General features: G+C 43.2%; 1 protein-coding gene across 1 annotated transcript; it reads right to left on the bottom strand.

Annotated features, from left to right (window-relative positions):
* Positions 1-4,168: 4,168 nt before the first annotated feature.
* On the bottom strand, positions 4,169-21,428 carry LOC133136602 (CMP-N-acetylneuraminate-beta-galactosamide-alpha-2,3-sialyltransferase 1-like). Its single transcript, XM_061254238.1, has 8 exons — positions 21,239-21,428; positions 14,801-14,852; positions 9,769-9,907; positions 8,945-9,135; positions 6,046-6,225; positions 5,622-5,667; positions 5,346-5,465; positions 4,169-4,339 (listed from the first exon to the last, which is right to left on the bottom strand). The coding sequence occupies exons 1-8, from the start codon at positions 21,426-21,428 to the stop codon at positions 4,169-4,171; spliced, it is 1,089 nt and encodes a 362-aa protein (XP_061110222.1).
* Positions 21,429-21,431: the final 3 nt, after the last annotated feature.

The raw sequence follows: 21,431 nt of genomic DNA, 5'->3' as shown, positions 1-21,431 counted from the left end.
TGTTTTCGGGTACTGTTCTGATTAAAAATGACAGGTATGTGTTTATAATGGAATCATTTAGCCAATTGTTTCCAGGATTTCACAGAAAAGACTGTAGAATATTAAAGATATGGGTATATAGAGTAAATGTATACCCCCTTTCATTTGGAAACTATTTCTAGTTTTTGAGTTATGAGCTATGCAAATGAGCTGGGTGGCAACTGACAGTCAATAGCAACGTATGGCCACAACACACTAGAAAAACAGCAACAATTGCTCGGAACAGGATTTTGCAGAAAGGACTGTAGAATATTAAAGATATGGGTCCAGCTAAAAAATGTATACCCCTTTCATTTTGAAATAATTTATAGTTTTTGAGTTATCAGCTATGCAAATGAGCTGGGTGGCAACTGACAGTCAATAGCAACGTATGGCCACCTCACACTAGAAACACAGCAACAATTGCTCGGAACAGGATTTTGCAGAAAGGACTGTAGAATATTAAAGATATGGGTCCAACTAACAAATGTATACCCCCTTTCATTTTGAAACAATTTATAGTTTTTGAGTTATGAGCTATGAAAATGAGCTGGGTGGCAATTGACAGTCTATGGCAACGTATGGCCTCCCCACACTAGAAACACAGCAACAATTGCTCGGAACAGGATTTCACAGAAAAGACTGTTTCATATTAAAGATATGGGTCCAGCTAACAAATGTATACCCCCTTTCATTTGGAAACTATTTATAGTTTTTGAGTTATCAGCTATGCAAATGAGCTGGGTGGCAACTGACAGTCAATAGCAACGTATGGCCACCCCACACTAGAAACACAGCAACAATTGCTTGGAACAGGATTTTGCAGAAAGGACTGTTTCATTTTAAAGATATGGGTCCAGCTAACAAATGTATACCCCCTTTCATTTAGAAACAATTCATAGTTTTTGAGTTATGAGCTATGCAAATGAGTTGGGTGGCAACTGACAGTCTATGGCAATGCATGCCCATACCACACCTGACAGACAGCAACAACAGGTGGCAAACTGTTTTTATTGAAATTTGTGCACAATTTTATATTCTCTGCAAATACATCACAATCATATCCAACTGTATTAATTTAACAATTAAAATTGACAAAATTACAGTTCATAAATAATTTTATTCACCGAACTTTTATTTTGATAAATGCGAACCGGACGTCTCCAATTGTGGCCAGCAACATTTGCCAACTGCACGCAGCTATAGACCACTTACTTCCGATCTTAGGCTCCCCGTGCTTGAGAAACTGATATCCTTTGGAGTCATTCCGTAGTCAAACCTATATTTCCATCTTTATTAACCCAAAGGAAAGAAACCACAGTAAAAGCGTATGCCGTTCATAATGGTCGATGATAACTGTGGAGAGGCACCAAAGCGTGCTCTATTTAAAGTAGTGCCATAGTAGCGGTGGCCGTGTATGGGTAAATAGTATCGACTGTAGATCGGGTAAAAGATTCTCGGATTCTTTAATACCTTTTTGAGGTAACGCGCCATCGCCCAAAAAAACCGAGGCTGCAATGGCATTACTTACACCTGAGCGCCTTACACCTGAGCTACCGGCATTTGACAGACGCCTGATAAAATAAATGGATGTTTGAATTACAATCAAAATGGTAGATATGCAGGTTGCTTCACAGGTGTAAAAAGTATAATACCATACAGAATCTGGGCAACATGCAAATACATACAGACAGAGAATGGCATAGCTTTGTCAGATAGGCAAATGAGGGGGGCTGGTAGATGAAATGAAGGTTTAAGGTTTCAAGGGCGATGTCATTAAAATGACTTCACTCTTGTCTCGCAAAGCCAGTGACATTCTCATGCATGTGTCACCATGGCAGCAGGTGCATACCTCTTCTTGAATCAAGTCCTGGGTTAGCATATCAATCCTGCATAATCGTACATTACTTTTCCTGCATTTCAACCAAAAATGCTGGCTTCCTGTGTATCCTATTGAAGAGAGTGAGCATACAGTAGATTTGTCTGGTAGAGAATGGTGTATTCACCTAGTCCAAGAAAATTAATAGATACCAAGTCGGGACCAATTTTATCCTCAGTATATAGCCAAAGATGTATGGATAAATATTAATAAATGAAAAATAATATGGTGTTTTTCTATATTCAGTGGAAACTGAACAGGGGGGAGAAAAAGGGAAGAATCAATATGACCCTCCATATTGTTTCCTTTAACCTGCAGGTAGAGACAGAGCACCAATGTATCTCAGCAGGTCCAGCAAACATAATCTATGTGGTTAATTTAACTGAGCTTGTTTCCTTCATGTTGCCAGAATGTCCAGACATCCCTTCTTAAGCACATGAAAAGCAAAGGGTTTGATTGTCACTTATGAAAGAATATCAGACATAACTACATAATTTAGTCACTGTAGATTTCTCCCTATCTGGAGATGGCAAATCGGCTAATTCAGAAACTTTGTAGACCAGGAACCATAGAACCTTCTGATCCTTAGGTGCGTGAGATTAGGCAGAGTCTAAACCCTCAGAGCAGAATATCTGTGTGATTAGGCTGAGTCTAAACCCTCAGAGCAGAATATCTGTGTGATTAGGCTGAGTCTAAACCCTCAGAGCAGAAAACCTGTGTGATTAGGCTGAGACTAAACCCTCAGAATACCTGTGGAATTAGGCTGAGTCTAAACCCTCAGAGCAGAATACCTGTGTGAGATTAGGCTGAGTCTAAACCCTCAGAATACCCATGTAATTAGGCGGAGTTTAAACCCTCAGAGCAGAATACCAATGTGAGATTAGGCTGAGTCTAAACCCTCAGAATAGAATACCTGTGTGAGATTAGGCTGAGTATAAACCCTCAGACGCCTCACAGCAAGGAGGTCCTGGGTTCGAATCCCCGTCGGCCGGGGCGTCTCTGTGTGGAGTTTGCATGTTCTCCCCTTGTTTGCGTGGGTTTCCTCCGGGTACTCCGGTTTCCTCCCACAGTCCAAAGACATGCAGGTTAGGCTGATTTGAGAGTCGAAATTTCCCATGGGTATGAGTGTGTGAGTGAATGGTGTGTGTGCCCTGCGATGGACTGGCGACCTGTCCAGGGTGTATTCCTGCCTTTTGCCCAATGTATGCTGGGATAGGCTCCAGCCCCCCTGTGACCCTGTTCAGGATAAGCGGGTTAGGATAATGGAAGGATGGGTGGAAAAAAAAATTGTTTTATTCATAAATGCAAGATAAAGTTGAAAAGGCACAAAACCCCCATCCCCAAAACCCAAACCTTACATTTCATTGATAAGGCACTTCACATACAGAGACATAGCCCTCACAGATATTCACCATGTGTACACCAGTCATACAGGCAAAGTTATATATCCGTTTAAAACTAAAAATGTCCCAAGTTATTGATAGAACTTCATGATTTAATTTACTTGATTCAATTATTCCCTCAAAACAAAGCATATTAAAGATGAGCTGAAGTCAAAATGTACTTTTTCCCCAATTTAGTCAAACAAAGTAAAGCGTTAAAGTATTCCAAAAAAATGTATCTAGTTTTACTCATGTATATGTCATATCTAGTTTAACTTGTGTATATGTCATATCTAGTTTAACTTGTGTATATGTCATATCTAGTTTAACTTGTGTACATGTCATATCTAGTTTAACTTGTGTACATGTCATATCTAGTTTAACTTGTGTATGTCATATTGCGGAAGCCAGTGCTGCTAAGGGGGCGACATGGCTCAGGCAGTAAGAGCAGTCGTCTCATTGGCTCAGGCAGTAAGAGCAGTCGTCTCATTGGCTCAGGCAGTAAGAGCAGTTGTCTCATTGGCTCAGGCAGTAAGAGCAGTCGTCTCATTGGCTCAGGCAGTAAGAGCAGTCGTCTCATTGGCTCAGGCAGTAAGAGCAGTCAGCTGGCAGCCGGACGGTTGCCAGTTCGATCCCCCACCCAGGCTGTGTCGAAGTGTCCCTGAGCAAGACACTTAACTCCCAAATGCTCCTGACGAGCTGGTCGGTGCCTTGCATGGCAGCCAATCGCCGTTGGTGTGTGTGTGTGTATGAATGGGTGGATGAGAAGCATCAATTGTACAGCGCTTTGGAAAAAGGCGCTATATAAATGCCAACCATTTACCATGCTCTAACTTCAGCCTTTAGGGCCGTTCGGCAGTCCTGTTCATTTCACAGCCAATGGTTACCCTCATCTCCCTTCAAACAACTTCATTTTATTTTTACAGGCCAGCAGCTTCATGGTGATGGACTCATAGTCTCCAGCATGCCCTCCGGTTGGCTTTGACTGGAGAAATTTCCTTGTCTCCCAGTAATGCTGCCAGGTTCTGTCCTTGGATGCTCCAAATCCAAAAACATTCACCTGAGATCAAGAGGAAGCAGATGGACAGTTTGATGTTGAACTGAGTAGATTTTGTGAGGCCCAGGTTACAAACAGCTGTGGAGGCATTCACTATGAGGCTGAGGTTATAGAGGCATTCACTATGAGGCTGAGGTTATAGAGGCATTCACTATGAGGCTGAGGTTATAGAGGCATTCACTATGAGGCTGAGGTTATAGAGGCATTCACTACGAGGCTGAGGTTATGTAGGCATTCAGTACGAGGCTGAGGTTATAGAGGCATTCACTACGAGGCTGAGGTAATGTAGGCATTCAGTACGAGGCTGAGGTTATAGAGGCATTCACTATGAGGCTGAGGTTATAGAGGCATTCACTACGAGGCTGAGGTAATGTAGGCATTCAGTACGAGGCTGAGGTTATGTAGGCATTCACTATGAGGCTGAGGTTATAGAGGCATTCCCTATGAGGCTGACGTTATAGAGGCATTCACTATGAGGCTGAGGTTATAGAGGCATTCACTACGAGGCTGAGGTTATAGAGGCATTCACTATGAGGCTGACGTTATAGAGGCATTCACTATGAGGCTGAGATTATAGAGGCATTCACTACGAGGCCGTCTATATCCAGACCGAGGCTGGGGATTAGCGAGGTCATGGTTTTTCGGTCCAGTAAGGATTACCTCTGATTTGTCACAGTTAAATTTGGGATTAAATCCCAAAGGACAGTATTAAATCAGAAGCACCATGGACACACTACATCTGTGGTCCTAACAAGACATTAAGAAGACTTATAAGTGATTCAGGAATGGTCAATGAAATTTGATGTTGCAAAAATTCTACCAGTGGCTCATCATGCATACAGTAAAAAAAGTATCAGGGCATTTCACCAACACTAGATGGCAGTATACGCCAGCTCAAACGTACACTGCATCTGACACTGCACTTTGCTTTTGCTTTTTTTCTTGGGTAAATTGGATAAAGCCAGTTTGTTAATGATATAGTTTGTTAAAATGTGTAATATGTGCTTACCTCATCACATACGTGGATGGCGAACATCAAGGTTAAGAAGCCGGTGGAGGGATATTGCCCATGGCGTTCAAGCCACACATCATAGACGTACTTTAAGAACGTGGGGTTGTATATTAACACCTGTGTTGAATGAAATCATAAAAGTCACAGAATGAGCACAAGAGACATACTACATGTGATATTTGTATATTCACACACTTGTACATACACACACACACACACACACACACACAAAAGCATCTTGTGTGAACAAAGTGCGACACAAGACTCTTTCACCTTATTCTTGTCTGCATTAATCTTGGCCATCACCGGCATCCGGGTGCTGTTGAAAACAGAGAGATGTCAATAGCCTGCTGGGTGGCACTTAGTCCAATGACGATCCACAAGATCACAGAGTCCACTAGTACCCCAGGGCAGGACACTTGGAGCATCCATGGCAGCACTGAACCAAGAGCTGATAAAGGAGCCCTTTTTCCCTTTCTTTGTGCATAACTGTCTGTCTAGCTCATTTTGCCCCTCACCCTAACATTAAATGCAAAGCGTAATGATGAAAACTGTTGCTTCTTTTTCATCCAAAAACAAAGTGAGTGAGCACCACAGCAGCTTCTGACGAGGGCTCTTGTTTCTCAAAGCTGCATTCAGCTTCTTAGATCAATGTTCAAACACAAATGCATTCCCAATGTAGCCCATGGCCACCTACCGTTTCACAGTGCCTGTGGTCAGAGCACTAGTGATCCACTCCAGATCCAAAGTCTTGAATGGTATCAGCAGCAGACTTGTGTCCTTTTGCAGGTTTGTGGCACTTTCTGGGTACATGACACGATGGGTGGTTCTGTTCCCTACGTCCTTTTCATAGCCCAAAATGGGAGCTTTGTTCATTCTGCAGAGACAATATGTATCGCTCTTAGAGAACTGACTGCTATGTAAACTAGTCTTGACATTGATTTTAGACAATGCAATCATGATAGCTGCATTTTTGTGGCCCAAGTTTACCATACAACCAAGAAACATCATTATGGTTTCTGTAACGTGATGTGAGAAATATGTTTCAACACTATTGCCACAGAAAATACACTAACTGGTATTCAATTAACATTTCTATTGACTTAATCGATGCAAGCTTTGTAATTCAGGAGTTCAGGGTGGAAGAACACATGGTAGGACAAGCTGCCTCAGCTTTTAATAGTTAATCAGGGTAAATCATATTTTATTTCTAGAAACAAAAAACTGTGACATAATAAAAGCACAAAATTGCAATGCCAGATTGTTAAAGACGATTAAAGGCGAGAACAGCAGTTTAGATGTTTATCAGCCTCTTATTTGCAAAGCAGGGCAATAAAACTCCAGCCTCCCTCTCACTATGCTCATGGTTTGCAACCCTCACCTCCCCACGGAGTCAGACAATAAAAGGCAACTTTTATTACATTTCTGGTCAACATATTTCCGGTTTAGTAGAAATACAAGTTTGTTTTGCTAATTGTTCGATACAGACATGTATGGAACCAAATATCCCACCAACAGCTATGGCTGTTTTCTGACTAATTTTGAAGTTTATTTCATAATCCGTTCAGCCATTTTCTAGAAAATTATATATTAACCCAGCGCTATTTCTTATTGTTGCAGAAATGCATTGCAAGGTCATTTCAGTACCAAACTAATGTAAAACATAGTAAGCTTCTTGTACAGGGCCTCCTACCCTTTCCAACAAGGTATAATGTGTCATATTCAGGTTATGGACAGTTTAGGAATATTGCTGAGTTTGCATAGCTGCAATGAATATACAGACATGAGTAATTAAAGGATTTGCTATAGATTAATCTGTATTGTACTGGCGAACAGGGCTAGCATGGCTCTGGCTAACCTAATTTTGAAATAAATGTGATGTCCATTTAAAATGTGATGCAGGTTCGTTTGAAAGCATTAGGGTGAGTCATCCTTTTTGGAGGGCGTTTTGGACACTTCGGGCATGCTTTAAAAAAACATACTCACATACAATATTTTCTTTACATTTTCAATAAAAAAAACAGTTTTAAAAGAAAAATAAGCTTTTCTGATCATTCAAGTGTCTGGAGAAAAAGATATGTACATATATTTGGAGAGATTAGGGGACACTTGATGACACCTGGGTGCAGTTGTGGAATTTGAATGCCTGTCGATATTGTTACAAAATGTTGTACACAAGTTAAAACCAAGTTTGTCCACAAATATAAAGTAGGTCTGGGTTGGTCCTTGACTTAGAAATTGAGGTATTCAGTGCTAAACTATAAAACATTAATAATAGTAATGAAAATTTTGTATTTCATGTATCTTTTGTGTACACTGTATGTGCACGCTCTGACTTAAATTTGTTACGACCCAAATTAAAATGTTACAGGCCTCTTCTTTCTAACCTTTAAATTTAAGTGTTAATAGTCAATAGTTTCAGATATTAATTAATTATATTGGACAAAAATAGGCGGAGGGCAAAGTGAAAAGGCGTCAATAATATGATTACAGTGCTGTTCTGTTTTTTGAACTATCCAAAAAACAATGCTGGGGCCTTCACTCCTGAAGAGCCGCAGGGTGTGCTTTCTTTTGTTATTACTTAGCATTCAACTGATCAATTAAACCACTTAATTTGTTTAAAACAGTTCAAATGTGGTTCAAATCCGGAGTATCCCAGTACCAACTGTGGCTGGTAGCTCCACGGGGCAAAATGCAAGTTGTGTTTACATTTCCCTAGGAGGTTTCAATCCATTAGGGCACTGATCTCAAACTTGAGAACAGGCCATTCAGACCAGCAATGCTGACCTTATCCTACCACTAAAGTGTACTTACTGCTTAGTTTGCCTAACAGCTAAATGGTATCTAGCGCCGTATAAAGCCTGGTCTTGAAAACCCCCAGTATTTCTGCCTCCACTACATATCCACTTTTGGATTCTGTTTAAATCTTCCTGGACTACAATAGATTTCAAACTGTTAGCTAAACCTTCTAGTTTTGTATCATCTGCAAATTTAACTGATGTACTTATAACTGCTCCCAAAGGTCCTTTTCTTTAGCACAGACACCCACGCATCGACTGATGTTCACGTCTGAAGTTTTATTGTTTTCTTTCGTCGGCAAACACCATGAAAAACGTGTGCGCCTTGTGACCAAACTCAAGGAGTAGTTACATTCACTTTCACACCCTCTCTTCTTTGCTCTTCGTTTCTCTTGCTTTTCATTTACAAAACAACCTTCCTTGTGCGGCTCCCAACAGTTCAAACATCTCTGTCGTTCTCGAATGTTTCGACCAATCCACAGTACTCCCAATTAACGCAACTGACTCACGTGACCACAGTATGCTGTCTATGCACAGGAACTTACACATTTGAACAGTAGGTGTCGCTACTACACAAGATCACAAGAAACCAAACCTTATATTTTCCAAACATTACAAACAAAATGATTGCACCAATCACAATAATCATTCAATTCTCTCCATATTACTCTGCACTTTAAATAATCAGAAAGTCAGGGGACAGCTACAGTACTTTAAATGTCCCTGTCAAGGTAATTTATATGAATGAGAAAGAGCAGTGGTCCCTGTTTTTAGGTCAGGTCAGGCTGAGTCTTTCACCTTATGACGAAGTCATTGGAGTCAATGAGGGCTCCGTAATCAGATCCCTTGAGGTTCCCAGAATTCCCGACTACAGCGCAAGTCCTGCAGCGATTGGGCCCTGAGTCGTTGTAATGTCCCTCCCCAGGGACAACCTTGAATAGTTTCTGCACCACAGCACTGTAGTTGGCATTTTTCTTAGTCTGTAGCCTCTGGGGACACAATAAAGACACACAAGAGTGTGTCAGGAGTCAGCTGCTCAAGAGTCAATCAACAAGAGCAACGGTAGCTATGGGAGCAGAATAAAGCCTTTCTTAGGTAGATGGCAGGTTATGCTGTATTTACATGGTTTTACTGCGATTACATTTGTCAACAGACCAAAACCAAAACACACACACCCACACACACACACATACACAGTTCAGTCAGAAGACTTCTGAAGAAACGATTACAATGCAAATGCAGTAACAGCATGTAATATAAGCAACAGCAGCATTGAAGCAACAGCATGCCAAAAAGAGCAATGCAGCAGAAAGAGCCAGGCAGCGCTATGGCTTTAGCATGCCAAATGAGCCAGCCAGAGCTATGGCTTTAGCGTGCCAAATGAGCCAGGCAGCGCTATGGCTTTAGCATGCAGAATGAGGCAGGCAGAGCTATGGTTTTAGCATGCAGAATGAGCCAGGCAGCGCTATGGCTTTAGCATGCAGAAAGAGCCAGGCAGAGCTATGGCTTTAGCATGCCAAATGAGCCAGGCAGTGCTATGGCTTTAGCGTGCAGACTGAGCCAGCAGGTCAGCTTTTGGATGATTTCCAGCATCATAGGTACTTTTTTGTGTGCGTGCTTACCTGCCACCATTGAAAGGTGTCGTCAGACAGCATGGCGTTCTTCTGTGACAAGAGCGGCGATATGGACGTGTTAAAGCGCTTCCTGAACCAGGGGTCTTCATCCTCAACAGAGATGCACTGGCGGCAGGCACACAGTGCCCTGGAAACGGGTTTGTCGGACCACCGAGAGACAAGTTGTGATAAGTATGATGACGTATTGCTGGAGCTAAATAAAACTATGGTAGTAGCACAGAAGCAGAACAGCACAATCAAAAGCTTTCTTCTCGGATTCTTGAGGTCCACCATTTTGTAAATGATATGTGTTTACAGACTGGAAAGTTGCAAAAAGGAGGGAGAGCTTCCTCAATGGAGGGTTTGACTTCAGACGAGGGTTTGAAAGGATTGTATCAGAAACAAAGTGCATGACCTATTCAGGCAGGGAATGTTATCCTTTCAGAACAGTTCTCAGATGCACTCAAAAGCTAGATGCATGCAGTTTACACTTTGGGGGTTTTCTGCATGGTAAACTGCAAGTACGAGAGGTACTGACAGTCGTAGATTAGTAAGTAACTGACGTCTGAATAGGAGGGAAAATGTGACGGTTTGAAGTGCAAGCTTGTGCTTCCTGTTAGAGGGAGGGGTCCTGCTTTCTTCTTTTTGACTGAATGAGGTGGTAAAGAGATGGTGAAGCTGCTCTCTGCTGGAAATCACCCACCTAGAAAGAAAACACAGGAGGACTGATTACACTCAACATATCTATGGTACATATCAGTAATGGGCCTGGAGCATTTCCCAACAGAGGGGATTGCTCTCCGTAGAATCCATTGGAACACATAAACAACTTAAATATTACCAGATTATTCAAAAAACTAAAATCCAACCTGAGACTGCTACACTTAAGGAAAATCTAATGTTTCTGCTTAAAAATCTGTCAAATGAACATGTACATGTAAGCTATTGTAAGTATTCACTGTTCTGCATGTAAATGAGCGGCTTAGCACAATAGACACATAGACAGCAAGGTTTATTTTGAGGGGACATAGTGCATTGAAGGTGAGTATAACAGTAGTAATTATCGATAAGTTTGGTTAATGTACAATCAATATTAATTTGTTCTGTATAAATCTATATCAATACATGTAGTCTGGTGCAACCAGGCACACACAAATAAAAAAATTAGTGTACTGTATAATACTGTGATCATATCGCGTACAGTTTATGTATATTACAAAACCAAATGTAGATACTTTGTATCTTATATTATTTGGTGTACCCCAAATATTACTTTGTCATAAAAGATGCCTTGGGTCCATACAATGCCCATACTACTTCTGATAAACTACCTACAAGGAGATAAAATAATAGGTAGATATTGCACATGATTATAGTTACATATTGCACATGGTTATAGTTAGATATTACACGTGATTATAGGTAGATATTGCACATGATTATAGCTACATATTGATTATAAGTTGATATTACATGTGATTATAGGTAGATATTGATTATAAGTTGATATTACACGTGATTATAGGTAGATATTGCACATGATTATAGTTACATATTACACGTGATTATAGGTAGATATTACACGTGATTATAGGTAGATATTGATTATAAGTTGATATTACACGCGATTATAGGTAGATACTGCACATGATGAGCCGCGGTGGCGCAACAGGCTAAGACGCAGCAGACTTGCGGTTGCAGTTTGCTGCAGTTGCACACCGGGGTTCGATTCTCGGTCCTGCCAAAAGCCAAGTTTGACCGGCTCACGTGGGGCAGCAATAATTGGTTCGCTGCTCCAGAGGGAGGGACTTGGCAGGGTTATTAGATCGCCGCACAATAAGCACCTCGGGCGCCTCGGAATCACGGCAACGGACACGAGACGAGACGGCTTGAAGAAGGCGTGTCGCTCTCATTCGGGCCGCCCAGGGATGGGGTACGGGCGGTACATCTAATACGACTACCTCCAATTGAATCAGACGAGGTACAATTGGCTACCAAATTGGGAGGAAAAGGGAAAAATCTGGAAAAATTTAAATAAAAAATAAAAAAAAGATATTGCACATGATTATAGGTTGGTATTGCAGTGACTATAGGGAGATATTGCACATGATAATGAGTTGATATTGCACGTGATTGCACTCTTTAGGTTCAATCTCCCACACCAGGCAGGTTAGAGGTTCCTCATTTTATGAGAGTTCTACAGTCCCCTCCAAAAATATTTGAATAGCAATTTCTTTGTTTTTGCTATACACTGAAGACAATTGAGTTTGAGGTCAAAAGATGTAGATGAGATGACAGATCTGAAATTCAGCCTTTATTTCCTGGTATTTTTGTCTAGATTTGTTAAACAACTAAGAACATCACCTTTTATATCAGACCACCCATTTGTGTTAGAAATGATAAACCAACATCAAGACCAGAGAGCTGTCTTTGGGAGAAAAGCAAGCCATTTTGAAGCTTAGAAAAGAGGGGAAATCCATTGCACAAGCATTGAGGATAGCTTGTACAACAACTTGGAATGACCTGAAAAAGAAAGAAACCACTGGTGTACTGAATGTTGGTGCGTTTTGCTTGTTGTTGCGCTTTTATTGAAAACATCAGCTAATCAGAGAAAATAGTGAATTACACCCACCAGTAATGGTGCTTCTGGCAAATCGACCCTGATTGAAAAGATATTAAAATAATGTAAATAAAACATGACATGCCAAAGAAGGCGTATTGCTAGGTGGCGTAGCCACAAACCATATCACAAACCATGTATAAAAATTATATATACAGTTGGATAATTTAGTTTGTAAGTTTTTAATGATATTAATGATGTTAGAGTGACATTTATTTACACACACTCAAATTTCAGCCATGTTATATTATTTTTCATTCATGAACTTAATTACCATACACGTGAAGATAATTTGGGACAGCCTGAAAATAAAAAGATTTAAAGAAGGAAAAAATTATATTCAAAATGTTTTACTTTATTTTGTTGCAGTAATATCTTATACTTGATAATCAGTATCATGCATGACATTTGAATCATCTTAACAAATAAGGCCCAAATGCTACACTGTGTCCCGGTACCCTGTCTCCTGCCAACTTCCTGGGTGGCCATCGCCACGCCCACTTCAATGAGTGAGTCACAGAATAAATGTCATGTGACCACGAGCAATTTATATACACGGTATTTGAGGTGAAAATGCTGAATGACAATGATTAGCAGGTCAAGGCGAAAAACCCAAAATACTTAATGCGCCCCAAATTCTGAAAGTGAATTCACCCTAATGTAGTGAATAGTAAACCAAGAAATACACGTAATTTGTGATGAACGAGTAGGCTACATTCAGTCTATCGACTAAAAGCGGTAATAGCATTCTTCTAAACCAGTGTTTTTTGTATAGAAAGGTGTAGGGTGTGTTGTAGATATTTAGAAGAAAAATGACAAATTGAACGCCATATCTGGGTTAAGGGAGCTGCATCTTCACTGGGCATTGTAAGATGGAAATGAGGGTTTTTAAGAACAGGCTGCATAGACCTATGTTTGATAATGGATTTGCGGCAAGATCCTGCAGTGCATAGCCTTATACGCGATTACGCGGATATATTGCAAAATACGACGTCTGCTGTCCAAATTCACTCTTTATTTAGTAAACTATACAAGGTGCATCTCAAAAAATTTGTATATCGTGGAAAAGTTTCTTTTTTTCTGTCATTTGTTTCAAAAAGTTAAACTTTCTTATATTCTAGATTCATTACACATAAAGTGAAATATTTCAAGCCTTTTTTTATTTTAATCTTGACGATTACGTCTTACAGCTCCAGTATCTGAAAATATTACAATATTACATGAGACCAGTCAAAAAAAAGATTTATAATACAGAAATGTCGATCTTCTGAAAAGTATGTTCATTTATGCTCTCAATACATGGTCGAGCAATCATGGGGAAAACTGCTGACGTGTTTAATAGCAGTTTCCACAGTCAGTGATGATTTGGGGTGCCATGTCATCTGCTGGTGTTGGTCCACTGTGTTTTATCAAGTCCAGAGTCAACGCAGCAGATTACCAGGAGATTTTAGAGCACTTCATGCATCCGTCTGCTGACAAGCTTTATGGAGATGCTGATTTCCTTTTCCAGCAGGACTTGGCATCTGCCCACAGTGCCAAATCTACTAGTAACTGGTTTGCTGACCATGGTATTACTGTGCTTGATTGACCTGAACCACATAGATAATCATCGAGATTCAAAATAATAAATAATTGAAATATTTCACTTTATGTGTAATGAATCTAGAATATGTGAAAGTTTCAATTAAATAACAGAAAAAAGTAACTTTTCCACGATATTCTAATTTTTTTTAGATAAACCTGTGTAGCGTATTAAATTGATATTCACAAAGTAGGGATTAGTAATAAGTGAATAGTGAGCCATTTCAGATACAGCCAATGGGTGCGTCCCATTATTCTGAAAATGCATACTTCACTCCACTTTGTCCCAAACGTTACGGTGCCCTGAGATGGAAGGGCTACGTATAAACACCGCTATAATTTCTACATGGGAACGCAAAGTGTATACAAAATACCCTTTAATAAAATCTGAAAATTTGCACTTTAATCACATGTTAATTGTGTGATTTCAAATCTAAAATTGTAGCAAATCAGAGGCAAAGAAATACATTCCGAGCCTTGATAGATATAACCCATCACATTACATTACATTACATTACATTACAAGGCATTTAGCAGACGCTCTTATCCAGAGCGACGTACAACGAAGAGCAAATCAAACACAAGTATGAGTGCTAAGAGGACCTGAGAGCCCAGTACAGTTCCGAGTCTTAGTGTAAACATACAGATACAATCGGAACCCTTGAAGAATAACCCGATGTACAAGGAGGGGTTTGGAGAGACGCTATTAAACGACTAATCCTGTTATATCGGCCTCCTCCTCGTTCTCCTTATATATAATAGTGTCAGAAGTAAAACTAAAAAAGAAATACTACAACAAAGTTAATCAAACCAGCGCCACCATTCATGTGAATAACTTACCTTGATGTCCGCTGCGGGAAAGGTGAAGTTACATTTCCATCGCCGATGAGGACTGAAAAAACAAAAGCATTTATGCACCTACACTACAGGTGCGTCCCAATAGACGGAAAGTGTACAGGCATACAGCACTCCTTTGCTCCACATTATTTCGCAGAAGTGGAGGAGTGGCCCTGGGGCAGTGGAGTAAAGGATGGTGGAGTGAAAGATTGTGGGACGCAGTCTAGCACTGAATGGGGGCGAGTCGCGCACATTAAACTATGAGAAGTTAACGAGCACACCTGCGGACGATGGCGTATGACAGGTGAACACAGCGATGCAGCTTACGCCGGCCGGCAAACGCAAATGATCGGCCGAAATGGATAAGCCGTTTATAAACGGTATAGAATTGCGTCAGGACTTGATAAGAAAAGGCGGGCCATATCAAGTTTGCGTTGGGAGGCGAAGCTGACGAAATTCTGTCAGGAAAAGGAAGGTGATTTTTTGAAAGGGCACGGTTCAACATGCGTGATGCTCACCACAGACAGTGGATAATATTAGCGGCACAGAGTCAGATGAATATGCATTTCTGGGTGACGTGTCAGCGCAAGGCAAAAGTGTATGGGCCCAAAAGGTAGAAATGAATGGGGAATATATTGAATTTAGTGGTCCATCCCCAGTGAGTCCACAGCAGCATGGAGCCCTGCACCCTGCTTTTAAAGTCCTGTACGGTCCAGGGGATACTGTCCTTAATGTTCAGGGATGTTTCACAGCTCAACTGCAGATTTCACAGCTCAAACACAGAGCGTCAGAGCAGGACATGCATGTGGTGTCAGGTCTTTCAAAGCCACTTCTGGGTTCACCATGCCACTGAGTCACTGCAGCTAATTCAGCGCACTCATGTGCAGAGGAGGCATCACTGAACCACCCCTTAAACTGGACTGCAGAGGAGAGTCACTAAACCACCCCTTAAACTGCACTGCAAAGGAGAATCACTAAACCACCCCTTAAACTGGACTGCAAAGGAGAGTCACTAAACCACCCCTTCTCTGCACTGCAAAGGAGAATCACTAAACCACCCCTTAAACTGGACTGCAAAGGAGAGTCACTAAACCACCCCTTCTCTGCACTGCAAAGGAGAATCACTAAACCACCCCTTAAACTGGACTGCAGAGGAGAGTCACTGAACCACCCCTTAAACTGGACTGCAGAGGAGAGTCACTGAACCACCCCTTAAACTGGACTGCAGAGGAGAGTCACTAAACCACCCCTGAAACTGGACTGCAGAGGAGAGTCACTAAACCACCCCTTAAACTGGACTGCAGAGGAGAGTCACTAAACCACCCCTTAAACTGGACTGCAGAGGAGAGTCAGTGAACCACCCCTTAAACTGGACTGCAGAGGAGAGTCACTAAACCACCCCTGAAACTGGACTCCAAAGGAGAGTCACTAAACCACCCCTTAAACTGGACTGCAGAGGAGAGTGACTGAACCACCCCTTAAACTGGACTGCAGAGGAGAGTCACTGAACCACCCCTTAAACTGGACTGCAGAGGAGAGTCACTAAACCACCCCTTCTCTGCACTGCAAAGGAGAATCTCTAAACCACCCCTTAAACTGGACTGCAGAGGAGGCGTCACTAAACCACCCCCTGAACTGGACTCCAAAGGAGAGAGACCAGAGAGGCCATAATCATATGCTGGGGCTTGTTTTCCTACCAACTGTGTTACTGTAAAAAAAGGAGAAAGGAATGTTACAAAAGGTTGTGTTGTTCTTCTTTGCTTAACAGGGGAGATGTCCTGGGATGGGTTCATTCCAGGAGCTGTGAGAGATGACTTTTGAGCAGGGTGTACGAGGAGGGGGTTGTAGAGATGCTATTAAACAGCAAGTCCTGTTATATCGACCTCCTCATCATTCTCCTTACTGTATATTGTATTGTACCAGACATCTAGATTCAGGACAGTTTTGTGAAGTGTGTTTGGTCAATCCAATGTGGTGCACTCGGGTGAACCCTTTTCATTTATGATGATTACATTACATTACATAAAATTATTGGCATTTGGCAGACGCTCTTATCCAGAGCGACGTACAGTTGATTAGACTAAGCAGGAGACAATCTGGAGCAATGCAGGATTAAGGGCCTTGCTCAAGGGCCCAATGGCTGTGCGGATCTTACTGTGGCTAGACCGCGATTAGAACCACTGACTTTGCATGTCCCAGTCATTTACCTTAACCACTCCGCTACAGGCCACCCTGATGACATCATGGAAATGTTCTTGTGTCAGGTCCATTGGTTCCTGAGCAGTTTATTGTGTGTGATGATAATGTGGAAATGTTCCTGCATGAGATCCATTGTTTCATTAGCAGTTTGGTGTTTGTTTTGCACTCCAAATCAAAGAAAACACGATCCGCCTACAATGTCAACACTACCAAACAGGACATCCTCAATTGACTTCCTGAAGTGTGCCAGCCTTCAGAACAAGGAACCGAAATGACAGATGTCCAAATCAATGTCTTTATTAACTTTGGGGCAGGTTAAGCAGGCGTAGGTCGACCGCAGGAAAACAAGTATATAGAAGACTAGACAGTTTGTAAACTATAATCCAGGCAGGGGTTCGGTTTCTAGTTCTGTCTGTTAGTTTATTCGTTTTTTTCTTGTAATTTATCATTTTTCATTATCATATCTGGTTTTCTGTTATCACCATTACTGTTCATTGCATTTCGTCTCCGCCGATGTTTTCGAGCCGTAGTCACTCCCCTGTCTGCGTGTCCCCCTCAATATTTAGAAGAGGTGAATTTGTCCCCCCAAAACATAATGAATGATAACCTCCTCCCCAGTACAGGTATAAATAACAGCACAGAGGGTCTAAACGCTTAGATATCTTTCTTGCCTATTTTACAATTATTTCATACACCCGCAGTTGCGATATGTCTACCGTTGCGGAAGCATGATAGTGTCATGAATCAAGTGTAAATAGCTATCACGCTTGTTTTACCTTCAGTGTTTCTGAATGAGAGTATATGCGGATGAAACGCTAACGTTATCTAGTTTATAACGTGTGCCTGAAGTTATCTGAGGTGCGTTCAGCAAACAGGCGAACGTTTGCAAACAATTAAAGTTTTTTCCGTTAGCATTCTGTTCGCTGTGTTTGCAAACGGTCTGAAAGATATGCGGCGAACAATGAGGAAGCTGGATTGAGGTAAATGTGAAGATAAATTGATGCAGAAGAGGAGTAAATTGGTTCATAAAAATTCACCAGAATGCAGGAAATTAAGTGAGAGATGCTCAAAATTTCCTGGGGGAGAACACCCAATGTTGAAATGAAACCTATGCCCTTGAGTACTAATATACTATATTAACACACTTACTGTCTGTCTAACTAATAAACTAACAGTCACTTATTTTGGGTATTTAGATTTATACACTTACTATAACTTACAAACAATTATCTCCCATTTCTAGTCTGCTCTGTAACTCCGCCTCTCTGTTCTATCACTATGTAATGTCCACGTTCTAATCCGGAGCCGAATGTCTTTCATGTGGGTCTGTGGGCATCCAGTCCACGTTTTCGTTTCCTCTTTGTTATTATATCAGTACCCTATTATGTTCTCCGCATGTTGTCCATTTGTTTAGCCCACCTCACTCCCGTGCCCCGCCTAGTTTGGTCTGGTCTTGGTATTTAAACCCCTGTCTCTGCATTGTTCTTTGTCTGAACGTTGATCAATATCGGGTTGCCAATTCATAGTAAGCCTGCCTATTTGAGATTCAAGAACGACACGAGTTTGCCTTATCCTTCTGTTTTTTTTTGCTTGTTTGATTATTTGATTATTCGTTTTGGCCCTTTTTGTACTCCAGCTTGTGACTCTCAGATTATAGGCCCCTGCTTTGTTTTTTGACCATTATTTTGCATCTCGATTCTGCCATTGTTTGAACTCTGTTTACCTGGCTTGATTCTGGGATTGTTTGAACTCTGTTTACCTGGCTTGATCCTGGACTGATTAAAGAACAACATTTTTGCATACTCCCTGGTCTGTGTCTGGGTCCTCTGAACGGTACCTCACACATAAAATTAAAGAAAACCAAAACGTAGTCGTGGTCACAGGCAGAAGGTCGATAACAGTAAGGCAGTCCAAACAGGCAGATAAACAGAAACAAAATCTGGGATGTGAGATATAGCTCAAGTCTGGAGACATGGAACACTGGATGGAGTCAGGCCCTATGCCTGGAAGGTGGGGGGTGTGATGGGAGACGGAGTCAGGCATTGAGAAGGTGGGGGGTGTGATGGGAGACGGAGTCAGGCATTGAGAAGGTGGGGGGTGTGATGGGAGATGGAGTCAGGCATTGAGAAGGTGGGGGGTGTGATGGGAGATGGAGTCAGGCATTGAGAAGGTGGGGGGTGTGATGGGAGATGGAGTCAGGCATTGAGAAGGTGGGGGGTGTGATGGGAGATGGAGTCAGGCATTGAGAAGGTGGGGGGTGTGATGGGAGATGGAGTCAGGCATTGAGAAGGTGGGGGGTGTGATGGGAGATGGAGTCAGGCATTGAGAAGGTGGGGGGTGTGATGGGAGATGGAGTCAGGCATTGAGAAGGTGGGGGGTGTGATGGGAGATGGAGTCAGGCATTGAGAAGGTGGGGGGTGTGATGGGAGATGGAGTCAGGCATTGAGAAGGTGGGGGGTGTGATGGGAGATGGAGTCAGGCATTGAGAAGGTGGGGGGTGTGATGGGAGATGGAGTCAGGCATTGAGAAGGTGGGGGGTGTGATGGGAGATGGAGTCAGGCATTGAGAAGGTGGGGGGTGTGATGGGAGATGGAGTCAGGCATTGAGAAGGTGGGGGGTGTGATGGGAGATGGAGTCAGGCATTGAGAAGGTGGGGGGTGTGATGGGAGATGGAGTCAGGCATTGAGAAGGTGGGGGGTGTGATGGGAGATGGAGTCAGGCATTGAGAAGGTGGGGGGTGTGATGGGAGATGGAGTCAGGCATTGAGAAGGTGGGGGGTGTGATGGGAGATGGAGTCAGGCATTGAGAAGGTGGGGGGTGTGATGGGAGATGGAGTCAGGCATTGAGAAGGTGGGGGGTGTGATGGGAGATGGAGTCAGGCATTGAGAAGGTGGGGGGTGTGATGGGAGATGGAGTCAGGCATTGAGAAGGTGGGGGGTGTGATGGGAGATGGAGTCAGGCATTGAGAAGGTGGGGGGTGTGATGGGAGATGGAGTCAGGCATTGAGAAGGTGGGGGGTGTGATGGGAGATGGAGTCAGGCATTGAGAAGGTGGGGGGTGTGATGGGAGATGGAGTCAGGCATTGAGAAGGTGGGGGGTGTGATGGGAGATGGAGTCAGGCATTGAGAAGGTGGGGGGTGTGATGGGAGATGGAGTCAGGCATTGAGAAGGTGGGGGGTGTGATGGGAGATGGAGTCAGGCATTGAGAAGGTGGGGGGTGTGATGGGAGATGGAGTCAGGCATTGAGAAGGTGGGGGGTGTGATGGGAGATGGAGTCAGGCATTGAGAAGGTGGGGGGTGTGATGGGAGATGGAGTCAGGCATTGAGAAGGTGGGGGGTGTGATGGGAGATGGAGTCAGGCATTGAGAAGGTGGGGGGTGTGATGGGAGATGGAGTCAGGCATTGAGAAGGTGGGGGGTGTGATGGGAGATGGAGTCAGGCATTGAGAAGGTGGGGGGTGTGATGGGAGATGGAGTCAGGCATTGAGAAGGTGGGGGGTGTGATGGGAGATGGAGTCAGGCATTGAGAAGGTGGGGGGTGTGATGGGAGATGGAGTCAGGCATTGAGAAGGTGGGGGGTGTGATGGGAGATGGAGTCAGGCATTGAGAAGGTGGGGGGTGTGATGGGAGATGGAGTCAGGCATTGAGAAGGTGGGGGGTGTGATGGGAGATGGAGTCAGGCATTGAGAAGGTGGGGGGTGTGATGGGAGATGGAGTCAGGCATTGAGAAGGTGGGGGGTGTGATGGGAGATGGAGTCAGGCATTGAGAAGGTGGGGGGTGTGATGGGAGATGGAGTCAGGCATTGAGAAGGTGGGGGGTGTGATGGGAGATGGAGTCAGGCATTGAGAAGGTGGGGGGTGTGATGGGAGATGGAGTCAGGCATTGAGAAGGTGGGGGGTGTGATGGGAGATGGAGTCAGGCATTGAGAAGGTGGGGGGTGTGATGGGAGATGGAGTCAGGCATTGAGAAGGTGGGGGGTGTGATGGGAGACGGAGTCAGGCATTGAGAAGGTGGGGGGTGTGATGGGAGATGGAGTCAGGCATTGAGAAGGTGGGGGGTGTGATGGGAGATGGAGTCAGGCATTGAGAAGGTGGGGGGTGTGATGGGAGATGGAGTCAGGCATTGAGAAGGTGGGGGGTGTGATGGGAGATGGAGTCAGGCATTGAGAAGGTGGGGGGTGTGATGGGAGATGGAGTCAGGCATTGAGAAGGTGGGGGGTGTGATGGGAGATGGAGTCAGGACATGGCGGCCCCGAGGAGCAATGATGTGCATCCTCCACCCAGGGGAGCGAGGCCTCCCAGGAGGGCAGGGATTTCTCCACCAGGCAGTGCAGTGTCTTTGCCGGCTCCTGGCTCGTCCGCTCAGTCTGGCCGGCGGTCTGGGGGTGAAAGCTAGACAGCAGCTGGGTCTTGGCCTCCAGAGCGGACAGCATGAC

The sequence above is a fragment of the Conger conger genome, chromosome 9 (genome assembly GCF_963514075.1).
Source record: "Conger conger chromosome 9, fConCon1.1, whole genome shotgun sequence".
Classification (NCBI taxonomy): domain Eukaryota; kingdom Metazoa; phylum Chordata; class Actinopteri; order Anguilliformes; family Congridae; genus Conger; species Conger conger.
The sequence above is the reverse complement of the archived record's forward strand: the minus strand, read 5'-3'. Positions and strand labels throughout refer to the sequence as shown.

Coding starts and splice junctions, on each gene's coding strand:
- LOC133136602 (XM_061254238.1), bottom strand. CDS start 21,428: ATGCTGTCCGCTCTGGAGGCCAAGACCCAGCTGCTGTCTAGCTTTCAC. Junction 9,136..9,768: donor ACACCTTTCAATGGTGGCAG/GTAAGCACGCAC, acceptor TTGTGTCCCCAG/AGGCTACAGACTAAGAAAAA. Junction 5,668..6,045: donor ACCACAGGCACTGTGAAACG/GTAGGTGGCCAT, acceptor TGTTTTCAACAG/CACCCGGATGCCGGTGATGG.